Source organism: Lucilia cuprina, chromosome 4 (assembly GCF_022045245.1).
Source record: "Lucilia cuprina isolate Lc7/37 chromosome 4, ASM2204524v1, whole genome shotgun sequence".
Lineage (NCBI taxonomy): Eukaryota > Metazoa > Arthropoda > Insecta > Diptera > Calliphoridae > Lucilia > Lucilia cuprina.
The window spans coordinates 76,877,458-76,896,977 of NC_060952.1; the positions used below are offsets into that span (position 1 = coordinate 76,877,458).

The 19,520-nt window shown below is 31.2% G+C and overlaps 1 protein-coding gene across 1 annotated transcript in view; it reads left to right on the forward strand.

Annotated features, from left to right (window-relative positions):
- Window positions 1-3,171: 3,171 nt before the first annotated feature.
- Window positions 3,172-19,520, forward strand: part of LOC111677568 (G protein-activated inward rectifier potassium channel 3) — a 65,819-nt gene continuing 49,470 nt past the window's right edge. The window contains exons 1-2 of the mRNA XM_046949241.1: window positions 3,172-3,556; window positions 9,550-10,215. Of these exons, the coding sequence (XP_046805197.1) occupies window positions 9,788-10,215 (428 nt within the window). The 5' untranslated portion in view covers window positions 3,172-3,556; window positions 9,550-9,787. The remainder of the gene's footprint in view (window positions 3,557-9,549; window positions 10,216-19,520) is intronic.

A 19,520-nucleotide genomic window follows, 5' to 3' on the forward strand; every position in this document is an offset into this window, starting at 1 on the left:
ATAATGAGTGACAGTTTAGCAACAGAGGATTGACAACAAGATTTTGTAGTTGCTGCTGTTTGGTATGTTTTGTATATGTATGAGAGAGTTTGACGCTAACCGCAGCTGCGCATAGAACAGAACATGGATGATAATAAACGAGGGTAAACGGAAAAGTTGTTTTTCATATTTAGCGAAAAAAAGTAGATTTTTAGAAAAGACTAAGTGTTAAGTCTCTATAATGGTGGGTTGATGCTATAAGTTGACCCCAGCGAATACGAGATTAGTATAAGGAAATAAAAATGGATGGGATATGCCCTGCAAAAATTACACAGGAAGGTGAATGTTTTATCCAGAGACTAAACTATACTATTCTGAAGGATTGAGGTCGAAGAAGAAAGAAAATATATCAGATCTAAACTATACTATTCTGAAGGATTGAGGACGAAGAAGAAAGAAAATATATCAGATCTGAAACCTTCAGTTTTAAGCTGACGAAATGTACTTTCAGATGACAATCAATATTTAATTAATAAGGTTGTTTTAGTACTGTCAAAATAACGGGCTTTCAAACATCCGGACACGTTTTTCATATCCCAGATCTGATGGAGAAAATCTAAAGCCGTTCAATCTTTTAGAATCATACTATTCGAGATTCCAAAGTTTTGATGTATTTATCATTTTGTCGGCCTATGTTATAGAAGTACATAATACATTAAAGTAATTCCAAAACTAGTTCTATGAAAATATTATTAGAGTACATATTCCGTGTTGGAATTAGGAATGGATCATGTTTAGTCTTTTTGAAAATAAATAGGTCCTTAGCCAGTATTTCAGAGAACCATATTGTGGAATCTTTTAATTTAAGCTAAAGAGTAGTTTTGTGATTAATCTAACCAAATTTATGGGTGGATAATGTGGTCCTCATCCTGGACAATTAAAATAAATTTGGACTTAAAAGGTCGCCTTCAAAATTTGCTTAAATGCTCATAACTAGCTGAAAAAACCGAGTACAGCGATTAACATAAGCAAGTTTCTTATGAGTTTTAATCTCTCTTCCAAATTTTAAGAGGATCGGTCCACAATTTTCTCTACTCCCCATACAAAATGGACTTTAACGCTTATTACTGGATTAAGAATACAAGTATAGCAATGAAATTCGACAATAAGTTTCCTAAAGCCAAAAAATGTGTATGGAGTTTTATAAGAATTGGTCCATTATTTACCCTACCACCATATAAGGTTCCCATCAGAAAATTAATTTAACTGATATAAACACTCTGACTAAAGGGGATCTTTAAACGCGTAAGCGTGTAGTAATCTTGTTTCCGATATATTTAAGTAATTTTTCGAACAAAAAACTAATTATTGAGACAGACTTTATATGGGGGCTAGGAGTAAATATGGTCCGATCCCGCTAAAATATAACAAATTTAATTTTACCAAATTTCATTGCGATCTTAGTGTTTATAAGTGATTTTTAAGTATCATTTTCTGAAGGGGACTTTGTATAGGCGCTATTATGAAATGAAGTCCGAAATTTGTATAAAACTTTTTAGGTCCGATTTATATCGATATACAAGTATATTAAACATAATTATGAATTCAAAAGCTTTTATCGGAGGTTTCTGTTGTATGGGAGATAGTTGAAATAATGAACCGATTTTAAGCATTTTCTATAGGTTTCTTTGGGTCGATATTTGGGTTAACATTTCATTCAATTATCTTGAAAATTGCAACCTGTAAGAACAAGCTTTTCTTGGAGAGCCAGCCATGCAGGCAGAGGGACGGACATGACTTAATCGATTACTTTCTAGTACGAATATTCATGTACGTTATAAACATCAGCACAAATTCAATATACCCTCCCGACTAAAGTGGTGTAGGGTAGAAGTTTTTAAAGAATTATGTTGATAGGAGGATGTATACTACATCAAAACCGAAGAAATACACCTATTCCACAATCGGTCCTATTGTGCGCTCCTTATCCTTATAAAAAAGGAACTGAATGAATTCTTTTTCAGTGTTTAGAAACACAGTTTCCTGAACGTAATTCAAAGTATTAAACATTTCGAAAAGTTTTTTAAGAACTTCATTAACTGTCCACGTATTTTTCTAGAATCGAAAATGATGAGCGGTATATGTATGTGAGTGGTGGTAGATACATTTAACAACATTTTTATTGTTGCTGCTGCTGCTTGTATACAAGGCAAAACAACAAACATTGTTATTTAGTAAACAAAATCCGTATTGAGGTACTCAGTACTGGCTGCAAAAGATAATATATACAAAATATTTCTACGGCAGACAATCGAGACTCTGTACCAATATAGACGGGCAACTAACTAAACAGCAGCCAACAACATTAGCAGCAGCAGCCAAACAAACAACCAACCAACCAGCCAGTCAAACAGCCGGAGAACAACCCCAACACAATGCAGTGAAAAAATACTCCATACAGTGAATTAAAATGTTACAGTCAGTCACAGCCTTATATTCGAACAGGAAGGCAACCAAACCGGCTGTTAATTTTATTTTTGGAATAAATTCAAACGATATAATGTAAAAAAAACGTTTATTTTAAATTTTAAACGCGATTTTTTTTTTGAATGGAAACGCGCGTGTTTTAATGTAGAAAACCGCAACAAATTTTTTATAAATATAGTGGCTTAAAACAAATTACCTTATTTAATGTTAAATTTGTTAAAAATAAACAAATTATTATGGATTAAATTTAAAAAACAACAATTATTAACAACAAAGTAAATTAAAGTAGAACAACATGTTTTTTTCTTCTTAAGCAACGAAAGAATTTTGAAAACGAATGTTGGCGTTTTTTTAAATAATTACAACAATTAAAAAATATTTCAAAATTAAGTGAAGTACAAAAATTTATAGAAAAGTATATAAAAAACATAATTTTGTAAAAAAAATTAAAAAAGTTATCTTAACAATTATAAATTAATAAAATAACCTTTAATTTATATTAAAAAAAATAAACAAAAAATATTAAAAATTTTAAATAAAAAAAAATAATAATAATTTTTCCATTAAGCATTTTCATCACTTCCATCACAGATTATTACATGCTGTTCAGAGTTGATTTTTTTATCTGTTGAAAATTTTATTATTATAAAAATATTAATAAAAAAAAACAAAATTATACAATAAATAAAACAAAGTGTTTTTTTTATTAATGTTGTTTTCTGCTAATCATTTTTATATATATATATAAATAAATATACATATGTGTAAAAAAAGTGAAAATATTATTGTCTAAATAAAGATAAGAATATTGTTTGTTTCTGGCATAAAGTTTATTATTTAATTTAATATTCATAAAACCTGGCAAAATAATAGAAAAATACAAATCTAAAAAAAATATTCTAAACAAAATTTAATTAAATAAATAAAAATAATCCAAGTGTTGTTAACAAGTTTTCCATAATAATTTAAATAAAATTGTTTTCCTATATAAAAATCAACTAATTACAATTTCATATTTGGATATACCTCAAATTACCAGATATTGAAATAAGGCATTTCTTTCTTGGATTATAATTTAACACAGAGAAAAGTAAGTTAAGGAACTTAGTTTTTATGAAAAAATGTTATAATTAAATTATTAGAAAAATAAATATTTCCAAAAAATATGGTCCTTTCCTTATAAATTTTAGTAGAGGAATTTTGCACCTGCATTTAGGATATTTATGCCGATTTTCATCGTGTACTTAATGTTTATAAGTAAATTTTGACCTTCAAGACATTTTCTGGCGGCTAGGATCTATTGAGGCCCGATAATTACAAAAATCATTTAAACTTCTATAAAACAAAGTTTTGCAGATTTTTGTTGACATACTACAACATTTAACCTAACTATGCAGCTAAAAGTCGAGTGGCACGGTTGTATGAGAGCTTGTCGATTTGCCGATTTCAAATACTTTCAAAAGCGTTCGTCCTTGGATCAAAAGAAGTGTATGTGTTTAATATTATAAATATTAGATGAACATACACACACAGACCGACGGCAATAGCTAAATCGACTCAGAAAGTAATTCTGAGCAAATTGGTATACGGTCAAGAAATGTCGCATTTAGTGGGAGTTGAAGTTGGACACATTTTTCATACAGGGTTTTATTCAAATCAGTGTAACTTTTTACCTATTAATCCCAGCAAAAATTGTCCAATAGAGTTCAGAGAGTTATTTCTTAATTGTTTCCAAAAATGTTATTAACCAACTTTTTTATTTGCTCAGAAGAGATCTTATACAATTTTCTTAAAGTCCCAAATTAGACGCGAGTGAGATATCTATAAAAAAAGACTTCAAATCAAGAATACATTTTAATTCATGTGCTTTGGGTTTTTTTGTGTCTTTTTAAAAGTTTAAATTTTACTTAAAATGTTATAAGCCTTAAAGTTGCAGTTTTTAAAGGATATCATATATGGGGAATAGGGACTATTACAGACCTATCTTTATAAAACTGAAAAGTTCCTCTAAAATTGGTCTGTTTTGTATAACATTATTATTATTATTGATATTTTTAAACTTTTCACGCACAAAATTAAACCGATGGAGTTTTTATGGACTCCACGTGACGTGTATTGATAATTTTTGATGAAAAATTAAGAATTTGTTTTTGAAGGATATCGCAGAGCATTATCCTTTTTAGCATTTAGTGGCATCTATAAAAATGTTAAAAAAATCGGAATGGGAAAGCTTCTAAGAAAATGAATATATGTGTATAAGGAAAAGTTTAAATATGGATCAATCCTCTTCTGTAGATACGACATTTCAAGGAGTTTTCAAGGAAAATTTAGGGCAAGATACGACATACTTTTCCGAATAATTTCTGTGTAAATCAAAACAAAAGTATTTCACATAGACTGTACTATAGACTCGATAATAGAATAAACAATAGACTGGACCATGGACTGGACTATAGACTGGACTAGATTTTACGCTAGACAAAAGACTAGAATATAGACAAGACTATAGGCTAGAATATAGACGAGACTATAGACTATATAGTGGACTTTATTATAGAGTTTACTAAAGACTGTACTATAGACCATATTACAGACTAGACTATATTATAGACTCTGTAGAATAGAGGCTTTAGACTAGACTATACAATAGACTAGACTTTAGACTAGACTATAGACTAGACTAGACTATAGACTAGACTATAGACTAGACTGTAGACTAGACTATAGACTAGACTATAGACTAGACTATAGACTAGACTATAGACTAGAATATAAACTAGACTATAGACTAGACTATAGACTAGAATATAGACTATACTATAGACTAGACTATAGGCTAGACTATAGACTAGACTAAAGACTATACTATAGACTAGACTATGGACTAGACTATAGACTAGACTATAGACAATAGACTAGACTATAGACTAGACTATAGACTAGACTATAGACTAGACTATAGACTAGACTATAGACTAGACTATAGACTAGACTATAGACTAGACTATAGACTAGACTATAGACTAGACTTAGTCTATAGACTGTAGACTAGACTATAGTCTAGGCTATAGACTAGAATACAGACTAGACTTAGTATATAGTCTTGACTATAGACTAGACTATACTATAGACTAGAATATAGACTAGACTTAGTATATAGTCTAGACTATAGACTAGACTATGTGCTATTGAATTGAATTCCTTTATATTTTTTGTGGAGATTGTAAAATATTGGTCCTATTAATGTCGTTCAGTGAAATATTGTTTTAATTGATTTTTTTTTTAAGTTTTGTTTGGGTTTAAGTTATTTGACATTGTATTTTAATTACGTTAAAAGAACAGATCAGGCCTTAAAGGATAAAATTTCAAAAAAGATCAATCTAATACAATTGTTCTATTTAATAAAGTACTTTTTTTAAAGGTCAGGCCGTAAAACGAATAAAAGCGAATAAAATTCCAAAAACTCCCATTAGATGGGTGTTATTAAAAATAAGTTATTTAAAATATTTTTACAAATCCTAAAAATTATCATATAACCTACGTATTTAATAGAATTTATAATATTTATTTACTTAGCTCTTTAATATCAGCTACTTTACAAATTCTTTGTTTATTTACTTCATTTTTTTTAACCATCCATCCTTTATATATACGTATGTATGTATAAACTATAATATATCTTCGCTTTTGTTTAAATAAAGCAAACCCATTGTGCATATAAAGACAATGAGTGGGGTATAAAACAAAAAACAGATTCTTTAAAACCAGCTACAACAACATTGTCCACCACATTTAAATTTGTGACGTTTAAATTACGCATAAAATTTGAACCAAAAAAAATCTCAGACAAACGAAACAATTTGTTTGGGTCTCACTTCTAGAGGAAAATAATCTTTGAAATAAGTTTTGTGATTTTAAAAACAAAAAAAAAAAACTTATTTATTTCGACTTGAAATTAATGTTTCATTAGTTTTATACAAAAAAATATTTATAAATTTGATAAGACGTCTACTTCTCTAGTCTAGTAGTTGTTTTTTTATTAGTATCAGTAGACATTGAGTAGAGAGTCGCTTAAATTGATTGATCTTGAATTTCAAATTGTTTGATTTTAAAATAAAATTATTTGTTATTTGAGTGAGTTTTTGAAACATGCTGTTGTTGTTAGAAAATAGCAATTATTAGGGAGGTTTCGTTTAGATTAATTTGTTAAGATTAGTTAAAAACTACTCTTCCACCGGTAAACCGGACCGGACCACTAAGAATTTCGAGAAAGGAATATCCACTAAGGATTTTTTTGCACCCCACATTAGGGAAAAATGTGGTTCTTACGTTGAATCTGAATTTTCTTCGTCACTGAAAGTCAATATCTGGACTCAGCCAAAAATCTTTATAACGCTTAACAAAGGGTGGCCTATGATTACTAACAGTACTTTATACAGGAAACTTTGGACTTATGATCAACAGCTCATAATTGCAAAAATGTATAGAGATTATGTACAATCTGTGAACTGCACGATGAAACCTCTATGTTTTCTATGTTTTTAAGTGAAACCTATTCCTGACAGAGTTCTGCATTGATCGTAAATGTTAATCGAACGGGTCACTTCTTTCTTAATAGATTTAAACAAGACTTGTAACATGTGGGGATATTTGGATACCATGTTCTAAAGTGACACCACTTTTTCCTAATAGATTTTAACAAAAATTGCAACATGTGATCGATCGTTGTCGGACAATGGTCTCTTCAAATGGATCATTAACATTCGACACAGATTTGTGGTCTGGCTAGATTCTAGTACGGACGAACTTTTGGTGCCATCAAATATAGCGCATTTCATTAGGGAGATTTTAGATTTATAGTTGATTAGGCTGGTTGGTCGTGATCCAAATTTAATCGCAATCAATGATTCGGACCAGTAAAATCGTATTTCAGGGAATGTTATACAATTTTCGCGTTTTTTGAATGAATCCTGCTGCTCGCAAATGTTTTGAAATTGCTCCTTGTGTAGCTTCTAATGATTTTGAAAGATCTTGTTGAATTCGACAACAATCTTCATGTAGAACTCGAAGTTTTTTGACTTTATTTTGATCCGGGATCGCTTGTTAGTAGTTATTTGTCTATTAGTCTGGATTTCGTTAATTCTATTTCAACCAAAGACACTGATCTTATATACTGCAATGAGCGTGTGTTCATATGAGCATCGTAACCTAGCTAGGTGCCACGCCCACATTCTTAACAATTATTAATAATCGAACATTACCGAAATTACATTATTCAGACTCTTCAATGTTTCCACAAAGATTAGAGTAAAAATTGGCGAACTAAAAGTAGTGGGCTTAGCTCATTCCACGTCTACTAATGATATCAGAATGCCTATACACGATAAACCACAACCGCTACAGCTATAGTGTTCAAATTTTGTACAAATAACTTTCGTATAAGTTTAAGTATTTGGAATAAAAATGGGCGCAATAATGTTAGTAGGAGTGGCAGCTCCCATATAAAGTAAATAATGAATTTGGCATATCTTTAGTAGTATAACATCTAAAGTTCCCTTATCTTGTACAAGTATCTTTTCTTTATGTAAGAAAATTATGAACGAAAATGGGCGGACCATTAATAGTGGGCGAAATATCTTCTCCTATATAAAGTAAATACTACAATATGAATATCTCAAAGGCTATAAGAGCTAGACTGCTAAAATTTTTTACAAGTAGCTAAAGTTTCCATATGAATATTTTCGAAAAAATGGAGGGACTAGCAAAAGTGGGCATGGTAACTCCAATATGAATAAAACGCTTACTTCACAGTGTCTCGAAGGAACTATCGATATATATGGCGTAGCACCTCTTATTAAATATATAATATTAGTTACTTGGAGAAGATATAAGGCAAGAGTTCTCAATATTTTTCGGAGCCTTAGACAGCCTGTTTACCTCCTCAGCGCATGTCACTACAATTACGCAAAGATTGCGAAGTAGAAACAGGATCCTCAAATCACTAGCCGGCAGCACTTGAGGAATGGGCAAAGAAACCTTGTTGGCTATTTATAAAAAAATTGGCCAGTCAGTGGTTTATTATGCTGCTCCAGGGTGGTCTCCCTCGCTGAGTGATACCCAGTGGAAAAATATTCAAAGCTGGCAAAATGCTGCCCTAAGGACTGTAGCGGGCTGCATGCAAATAACCTTAGAGCACCACCTACACGAGGAAACGAAGGTCCTCCCAGTCAAGGAAGATAATGTAATGCTGACTGAACAGTTCCTCCTGGGATGTCACTGGAGGAGTCATCCCAGCTTTAACATCACACAGTTGGATGCTCCCCCGAGGCATGACAGGAAGGACGTTCGGGTATACGAAGGTTGTGCATGATTCCTTAGATCGGAATTCGTATGTCGTGCTTATAGGTCTAAAGGCCTAAGTCGTTCTTATACGCCTGTTGCAGAAATTGAGAAGAACCTGCCGCGTAAAACAAGAGTTGCTCTGGCACAACTGAGATCGGGATGGAGCAACAGGCTCAATGCCTACTGATCCCGTTTAGACCGTGCCATCCCCAATATATGCCCAGCATGTGGGCAGAGTCCCCATAATACCCACCACATATTCAACAGACCAGCCCAGCCCAGCCCACCCTACTTTACTTAGCCCAATTGACTAACCCTATTGAAGTAGCCCAATTTTTTGGCTTGGGCCTAAATTCAGATTCCCCGGATTAAAAATTTTATAGTTTAAGCTGTTACAACAACAGATATAGCTGGTTATTTGTAACAATATAAATAAGCCAAACCCCCCTAATACTTTAAAATTGTATTTCAAGTGTTTTTGAAATCAATCATCTAATTGTATTTGATTATTTATATATTTCTTATATTTTCATATTTTTCTACGACAAATAAGATATCAAATGTTAAAACAATAAAATAGATAATGTCCCGATTATCTCAAGAACTAACTAACCTCGACGGTTGGTCATTAAAAAGTAAATAATAGATTTAACAAAAAAAACTTAGTATAACTTAACCAGTGATTTAGTTAAGATGTTTTAAAGAAAAATTCAGAAACAAATTTTTAATTTTCATTTACAGATCTAAATTAAACTCGATGATTGTTTTAAAATCAATAAAACTGGAAATTTTTAATATAAATTTAATATCAGACACATGATATTTTAACAAAAAAAGCTAAACTCTCCCCTTAAAAATAATAATACAAAAATAAAGTGAAAAATAAATAAATAATTAAATATTTTAATTATAAATAATAAAGAAAGAGAGAAAAAATCAAACGTCAGCAAAATAATAAAACGACATAAACTACAAAAATATGATTGTAGATAAATCGGAAAATATGGGAGAGCATGCTTGGACGAAGCTGCTCGACGATAAAGATAGTACAGGAAAAGGTGCTGTGATTGTTAAAATGTCCAATAAAAACGATAATAGTCTTATAAGCGATGTACAAAATTTACAAAACTCTAAGGAAACAAGTCCCCTAACCGGTGATCTGATCGACAGCACAAATACAACGACGACGACAGCGACGGCGCTGACGGCAAGAAAAGTTAGTACGGGAGATTTGGTAAGCATGGAGACGGGCAAAGATGGCGCCACAGAATGTTTAACGAAATTCACAAGAAGTGGCGAAGAGAAAAATGTCAGTATACAACGTAAAGAATCAATACTTGGCACATTCCATAGACATTTAAGAAGATCCATTAAGGCGGTTAGTGAATCACCGGGACCGATAACAAGGTAAGTGTTTATTTTCTTAACATTTATATATCTTTTCTAAGTGACCTAGTTTAACCAGTTAAGAGCGATGCTAAAATTCGAATTTCTACGTTAATTGCATTATAAATTATGCATTTTATTTTTGTTAATTTCCAATTATTAGTTAAGAAAAAAATCACACTTTAAATGATTTGTATTGACTAAGGGGGCCTTAATTCGATTTTTTTGTTGCTTCCAATTTTTATTAGCCATTATTTATTTAAATTGGGTGTGTGTGGCTTTTACGTTTACAGAAAATATATTTACTAAGGGGAATTTTTCGATTTTGTATTATTTTTATTTATGTGAGATAGAAAAAAATATTCGTTTTCTTATAAAAATATCTGTGTTGTTTATTTTTGTTTTTGAAGTGTTTTTGGTAGAATAATTGGCGTGTTGCACTTATTGGTTTTGTAATGAATCATTTCATTTATCTTATTTTACTGTTTGTAGTTTTTAAATGATTTTTTTCAGCATGTAAAGTGTTTACCTTGTATGAGGGAAAGATAGCGTTAATACATCAATAATATTGCAGTTGTAAATTGAAACATTAAAATTAGAAGGTAGACAAATGTGATATGCACATACTTTTTACCAACAATAAAAGACAGCTTAATATTTATTTAGTTCATTATTGCATTAGCTACAGAACTAGTTATCACTTGGCCATGCTATAATCTGCATTTTTTGCTGAGGAAATGGAAAACAACTAAATCATTTTTTATTTTGTAAAAAAACACTAAGAAGATTCAAATTATATATTAACTTGTTTTATTTACAATATATATTAAATACACAATTGATATAATCCTCATGAAAACAATTAAGATAGTAGACAACAGGTACTGAATACTAATTAAGTCAGGAAGTATTAGGGTAATCATTTCTTTCCAGCAGTGTTTGAAGTCTGTAGTACTTTTTGTACTCTATATTATGCTTCAATAACTTACTATAGACTAGATTATAGACCAGATTATAGACTAGACTGGACTATAGACTAGACTATAGACTGGACTATAGACTAGACTATAGATTAGACTATAGACTAGGCTATAGCCTACTCTATAGTCTACTCTATAGTCTAGTCTAGAGTCTAGTCTATAGTCTAGACTATAGACTAGTCTATAAACTAAACTATAGACTAGACTATAGACTAGACTATAGACTAGGCTATAGACTAGACTATAGACTAGACTATAGACTAGGCTATAGACAAGACTATAGACTAGACTATAGACTAGACTATAGACTAGGCTATAGACTAGACTATAGACTAGAATATAGACTAGACTATAGACTAGACTATAGACTAGACTATAGACTGGACTATAGACTAGACTATAGACTAGACTACAGACTAGACTATAGACTAGACTATAGACTAGAATATAGACTAGACTATAGACTAGACTATAGACTAGACTATAGACTAGACTATAGACTAGACTATAGACTAGACTATAGACTAGACTATAGACTAGACTATAGACTAGACTATAGACTAGACTAGACTATAGACTAGACTATAGACTAGACTATAGACTAGACTATAGACTAGACTATAGACTAGACTATAGACTAGACTATAGACTAGACTATAGACTAGACTATAGACTAGACTATAGACTAGACTATAGACTAGACTATAGACTAGACTATAGACTAGACTATAGACTAGACTATAGACTAGACTATAGACTAGACTATAGACTAGACTATAGACTAGACTATAGACTAGACTAGACTAGACTAGACTAGACTATAGACTAGACTATAGACTAGACTAAAGACTAGACTATAGACTAGACTATAGACTAGACTATAGACTAGACTATAGACTAGACTATAGACTAGACTATAGACTAGACTATAGACTAGACTATAGACTAGACTATAGACTAGACTATAGACTAGACTAAAGACTAGACTATAGACTAGACTATAGACTAGACTATAGACTAAACTATAGACTAGACTATAAACTAGACTATAGACTAGACTATAGACTATAGACTAGACTATAGACTAGACTATAGACTAGACTATAGACTAGACTATAGACTAGACTATAGACTAGACTATAGACTAGACTATAGACTAGACTATAGACTAGACTATAGACTAGACTATAGACTAGACTATAATATAGACTATAGACTAGACTATAGACTAGACTATAGACTAGACTATAGACTAGACTATAGACTAGACTATAGACTAGACTATAGACTAGATACTATAGACTAGACTATAGACTAGACTATAGACTAGACTATAGACTAGACTATAGACTAGACTATAGACTAGACTATAGACTAGACTATAGACTAGACTATAGACTAGACTATAGACTAGACTATAGACTAGACTATAGACTAGACTATAGACTAGACTATAGACTAGACTATAGACTATAGACTAGACTATAGACTAGACTATAGACAATACTATAGACTAGACTATAGACTAGACTATAGACTAGACTATAGACTAGACTATAGACTAGACTATAGACTAGACTATAGACTAGACTATAGACTAGACTATAGACTAGACTATAGACTAGACTATAGACTAGACTATAGACTAGACTATAGACTAGACTATAGACTAGACTATAGACTAGACTATAACTAGACTATAGACTAGACTATAGACTAGACTATAGACTAGACTATAGACTAGACTATAGACTAGACTATAGACTAGACTATAGACTAGACTATAGACTAGACTATAGACTAGACTATAGACTAGACTATAGACTAGACTATAGACTAGACTATAGACTAGACTATAGACTAGACTATAGACTAGACTATAGACTAGACTATAGACTAGACTATAGACTAGACTATAGACTAGACTATAGACTAGACTATAGACTAGACTATAGACTAGACTAAAGACTAGACTATAGACTAGACTATAGACTAGACTATAGACTAGACTATAGACTAGACTATAGACTAGACTATAGACTAGACTATAGACTAGACTATAGACTAGACTAGACTATAGACTAGACTATAGACTAGACTAGACTATAGACTAGACTATAGACTAGACTATAGACTAGACTATAGACTAGACTATAGACTAGACTATAGACTAGACTATAGACTAGACTATAGACTAGACTATAGACTAGACTAAAGACTAGACTAGACTATAGACTAGACTAAAGACTAGACTAGACTATAGACTAGACTATAGACTAGACTATAGACTAGACTATAGACTAGACTATAGACTAGACTATAGACTAGACTATAGACTAGACTATAGACTAGACTATAGACTAGACTATAGACTAGACTATAGACTAGACTATAGACTAGACTATAGACTAGACTATAGACTAGACTATAGACTAGACTATAGACTAGACTATAGACTAGACTATAGACTAGACTATAGACTAGACTAAAGACTAGACTATAGACTAGACTATAGACTAGACTATAGACTAGACTATAGACTAGACTATAGACTAGACTATAGACTAGACTATAGACTAGACTATAGACTAGACTATAGACTAGACTATAGACTAGACTATAGACTAGACTATAGACTAGACTATAGACTAGACTATAGACTAGACTATAGACTAGACTATAGACTAGACTATAGACTAGACTATAGACTAGACTATAGACTAGACTATAGACTAGACTATAGACTAGACTATAGACTAGACTATAGACTAGACTATAGGCTAGACTATAGACAATACTGTAGACTAGACTATAGACTAGACTATAGACTAGGCTGTAGACTAGACTATAGACTAGACTATAGACTACACTATAGACTATACTATAGACTAGACTATAGACTAGACTATAGACTAGACTATTCAATATACATACATATGTATGTATGTATATTGAATACTAATTAAAATCAAAAAAGGACAGTTTTAACTTAACATTAATTTAACTAATTAAATTAAAGTAATATCTATTCCGTGGCCAAGATAATATATTTAAAATAGCACAATACTGTTAACACTTGACAAGTAGCATACTTCTCTTTTTATAACAAACATGTAGATCACTCATAATTCCGACAACTAGTTAACACCTCTATTGATTATACAAATCCATATAAAATCCAAATACAATACCTTAGCTCGATCAATTAAAAATAGAATGGATGTCTTTATAGGTATCTTTTTTTTTAAATTGCTGCATGTAACACTAGTTTTCGAAAAAAGCACACATTTCGGCCAGTAAAATAATAATGGCTAAATAAAATCAGGTTTTAAATTTAAAATACATAAATAAAAGATTTAATTTAATAAATGTTTGTATAGAGACATCTTCATAATTATTTTCAGGAAAAATGGAACAGAACTAGAACATTACTAGAACAGAACTAGAACAGAACTAGAACAGAACTAAAACAGAACTAGAACAGAACTAGAACAGAACTAGAACATAACTAGAACAGAACTAGAACAGAACTAGAACAGAACTAGAACAGAACTAGAACAGAACTAGAACAGAACTAGAACAGAACTAGAACAGAACTAGAACAGAACTAGAACAGAACTAGAACAGAACTAGAACAGAACTAGAACAGAACTAGAACAGAACTAGAACAGAACTATAACAGAACTAGAACAGAAATAGAACAGAACTAGAACAGAACTAGAACAGAACTAGAACAGATCTAGAACAGAACTAGAACAGAACTAGAACAGAACTAGAACAGAACTAGAACAGAACTAGAACAGAACTAGAACAGAACTAGAACAGAACTAGAACAGAACTAGAACAGAACTAGAACAGAACTAGAACAGAACTAGAACAGAACTAGAACAGAACTAGAACAGAACTAGAACAGAACTAGAACAGAACTAGAACAGAACTAGAACAGAACTAGAACAGAACTAGAACAGAACTAGAACAGAACTAGAACAGAACTAGAACAGAACTAGAACTAGAACAGAACTAGAACAGAACTAGAAAAGAACTAGAAAAGAACTAGAACAGAACTAGAACTAGAACAGAACTAGAACAGAACTAGAACAGAACTAGAACTAGAACAGAACTAGAACAGAACTAGAACAGAACTAGAACAGAACTAGAACAGAACTAGAACAGAACTAGAACAGAACTAGAACAGAACTAAAACAGAACTAAACAGAACTAGAACAGAACTAGAACAGAACTAGAACAGAACTAGAACAGAACTAGAACAGAACTAGAACAGAACTAGAACAGAACTAGAACAGAACTAGAACAGAATTAGAACAGAACTAGAACAGAACTAGAACAGAACTAGAACAGAACTAGAACAGAACTAGAACAGATATAGAACAGAACTAGAACAGAACTAGAACAGAACTAGAACAGAACTAGAACAGAACTAGAACAGAACTAGAACAGAACTAGAACAGAACTAGAACAGAACTAGAACAGAACTAGAACAGAACTAGAACAGAACTAGAACAGAACTAGAACAGAACTAGAACAGAACTAGAACAGAACTAGAACAGAACTAGAACAGAACTAGAACAGAACTAGAACAGAACTAGAACAGAACTAGAACAGAACTAGAACAGAACTAGAACAGAACTAGAACAGAACTAGAACAGAACTAGAACAGAACTAGAACAGAACTAGAACAGAACTAGAACAGAACTAGAACAGAACTAGAACAGAACTAGAACAGAACTAGAACAGAACTAGAACAGAACTAGAACAGAACTAGAACAGAACTAGAACAGAACTAGAACAGAACTAGAACAGAACTAGAACAGAACTAGAACAGAACTAGAACAGAACTAGAACAGAACTAGAACAGAACTAGAACAGAACTAGAACAGAACTAGAACAGAACTAGAACAGAACTAGAACAGAACTAGAACAGAACTAGAACAGAACTAGAACAGAACTAGAACAGAACTAGAACAGAACTAGAACAGAACTAGAACAGAACTAGAACAGAACTAGAACAGAACTAGAACAGAACTAGAACAGAACTAGAACAGAACTAGAACAGAACTAGAATTGAACTAAAACAGAACTAGAACAGAACTAGAACAGAAGTAGAACAGAACTAGAACAAAACTAGAACAGAACTAGAACAGAACTAGAACAGAACTAGAACAGAACTAGAACAGAACTAGAACAGAACTAGAACAGAACTAGAACAGAACAGAACTAGAACTAGAACTAGAACTAGAACAGAACTAGAACAGAACTAGAACAGAACTAGAACAGAACTAGAACAGAACTAGAACAGAACTAGAACAGAACTAGAACAGAACTAGAACAGAACTAGAACAGAACTAGAACAGAATTAGAACAGAACTAGAACAGAACTAGAACAGAAACTAGAACAGAACTAGAACAGAACTAGAACAGAACTAGAACAGAACTAGAACAGAACTAAAACAGAACTAGAACAGAACTAGAACAGAACTAGAACAGAACTAGAACAGAACTAGAACAGAACTAGAACAGAACTAGAACAGAACTAGAACAGAACTAGAACAGAACTAGAACAGAACTAGAACAGAACTAGAACAGAACTAGAACAGAACTAGAACAGAACTAGAACAGAACTAGAACAGAACTAGAACAGAACTAGAACAGAACTAGAACAGAACTAGAACAGAACTAGAACTAGAACATTACTAGAACAGAACTAGAACAGAGCTAGAAAAGAACTAGAACAGAACTAGAGACTTCCATCCCTAAGTTATATAATTTTATTAATAACAGCAAAACACCACCAGCAGCAACAACATAAATCAAATTATATTATACATCAATTGTGATGAATTTATTAAATAAATTTCACATACCAACGACTCATATTTCATTGTTGTTAAATAAATAAATTTAATATTATTAACAACAAAAAGAATTACTAAAAAGATTAATAACAAAACAACAAAGAAAACGATTTAAAATATTTATTTTTTTAGTTTATTTTTTTAAGAATATAAATTGCATTTTATTTAAATCCAAATTATCATTGTTGTATGTAGTTGCTACTGATATCGAATGATGAGGGTGTTGAATGAGAAATATAAAAGAAACTCACATTAATTAAGATTTCCTTTTTAGTATAAAAAGTTTTTCGTTCTATTTATATGCGTATGTATTCTTTTTTGTATAAATTTGTCAAGTTCAAATCTTGAAATGTTAATGATATATATGTGTTTTTATAAATTGCAATGCATTTGAGCAATTTCAATGCATTTAGTTTAAAAATAATATTAAATGCAAAAAGTACTATTTTAATGAGAAAATACCAAAAATTACAAAAATTTAATATAACGGAAAATCCAAAATTTTCTATTTTTTTGCTTTACTAAAAAATAGCATGGAAGGATTCGAACTTAGATCTAGTGGTCAGTTGTTGTGCTCAAAACACCATAGCTTTTGCTAATGTTAAATGACAAAAACCTAAAATAATTATTTTTTATTTTTGAGTGTCAGTAAGTGTCATAACTCTTGTTCATAAATGTCCATAATATAAGCTAATTACAAAAAATGATTCTTACAAAATTAAGAAAATGATTAAAGGTTCAATAAATAGCAAATTGCTAAGCAACATTATTTTTCTTAAAACTCATATTAAGTTGCACAAATAAGATTTGGAAGAAATAAACCAAAAAAAAAACCTTGAGCATTTGATAAGAACTAATGAACTATAAAGCGTCTGTGAATTATAACACGGATTAATACTTAAAAGAAAATTATTAAGGTCAAAGTGCAGATTTTGGTGATACGAAAATAAGTATTTGCATCTTTTTAATTGTTTCATTTTTCGTTTATCCTTTTAAGCAGCTGTAAAGTTGTTAATTTGATTTATGTTAATTAGTTTTAATTGTTATCTTAAAATATAATTTTTTTGTACTTAAATACGTTTTTACAAAAATAAAGTCATGTGGTTTTATAAGCACGAGTATCAACTTGTGACTTAAATTATTTTATTTTAATTTTAATTTTTCTATGGTATCATAAATAATTCTTAATTGCTTTGGTTAATACTGCGAAGTTGTTTTTTCAACTACTTACATACAGTAATTAGTTTAATAATGTTACATTTTTTAACATTTATGGAAAATATGAATCCTTTAAAGGTTAAGTAATAAGGTGGCATGGGAGTCAGACGTTGTGGTTTATTTAAAATATAGAACAGAACTAGAACAGAACTGGAACAGAACTATAACGGAACTAGAACAGAACTAGACAGAATTAGAATAGATCTGAACTAGAACAGAACTAGACAGAATTAGAATAGATCTGAACTAGAACAGAACTAGAACAGAACTAGAACAGAACTAGAACAGAACTAGAACAGAACTAGAACAGAACTAGAACAGAACTAGAACAGAACTAGAACAGAACTAGAACAGAACTAGAACGGAACTAGAACAGAACTAGAACAGAACTAGAACAGAACTAGAACAGAACTAGAACAGAACTAGAACAGAACTAGAACTAGAACAGAACTAGAACAGAACTAGAACAGAACTAGAACAGAACTAGAACAGAACTAGAACAGAACTAGAATTAAACTAAAACAGAACTAGAACTCTGAACTAGATCTGAACTAGAACTGAACTAGAACTGAACTAGAACTGAACTAGAACTGAACTAGAACTGAACTAGAACTGAACTAGAACTGAACTAGAACTGAACTAGAATTGAACTAGAACTGAACTAGAACTGAACTAGAACATTACTAGAAGAGAACTAGAACAGAACTAGAACAGAACTAGAACAGAACTGGATCAGAACTAGAACAGAACTAGAACAGAACTAGAACAGAACTAGAACAGAACTAGAACAGAACTAGAACAGAACTAGTACAGAACTAGAACAGAACTAGAACTGAACTAGAACTGAACTAGAACTGAACTAGAACTGAACTAGAACTGAACTAGAACTGAACTAGAACTGAACTAGAACTGAACTAGAACTGAACTAGAACTGAGCGAGAACTGAAGTAGAATGATACGTTAAAAGTATTGGTGTCAGAGATTGTTGTTATGTTCAAAATATTAAGTTTGGAAATCAAAATATGTATGATGACGATGATGTAATTATATTGCGTTGTCATTGCCTTGATAATTCAGTTAAATCAATTTTGCCATTATGTCGAAGCATTACCCTAATAATTTCACTTATGATTTTAATAAGTACATACTTATGTAGTATATTTATATATGTATGTATATTAATATCTTTAAGTGTTTTTTTGTAACATAAAGACTTTTTCCAATTTTATATATTGTGCACGTTTCATCTTAAACA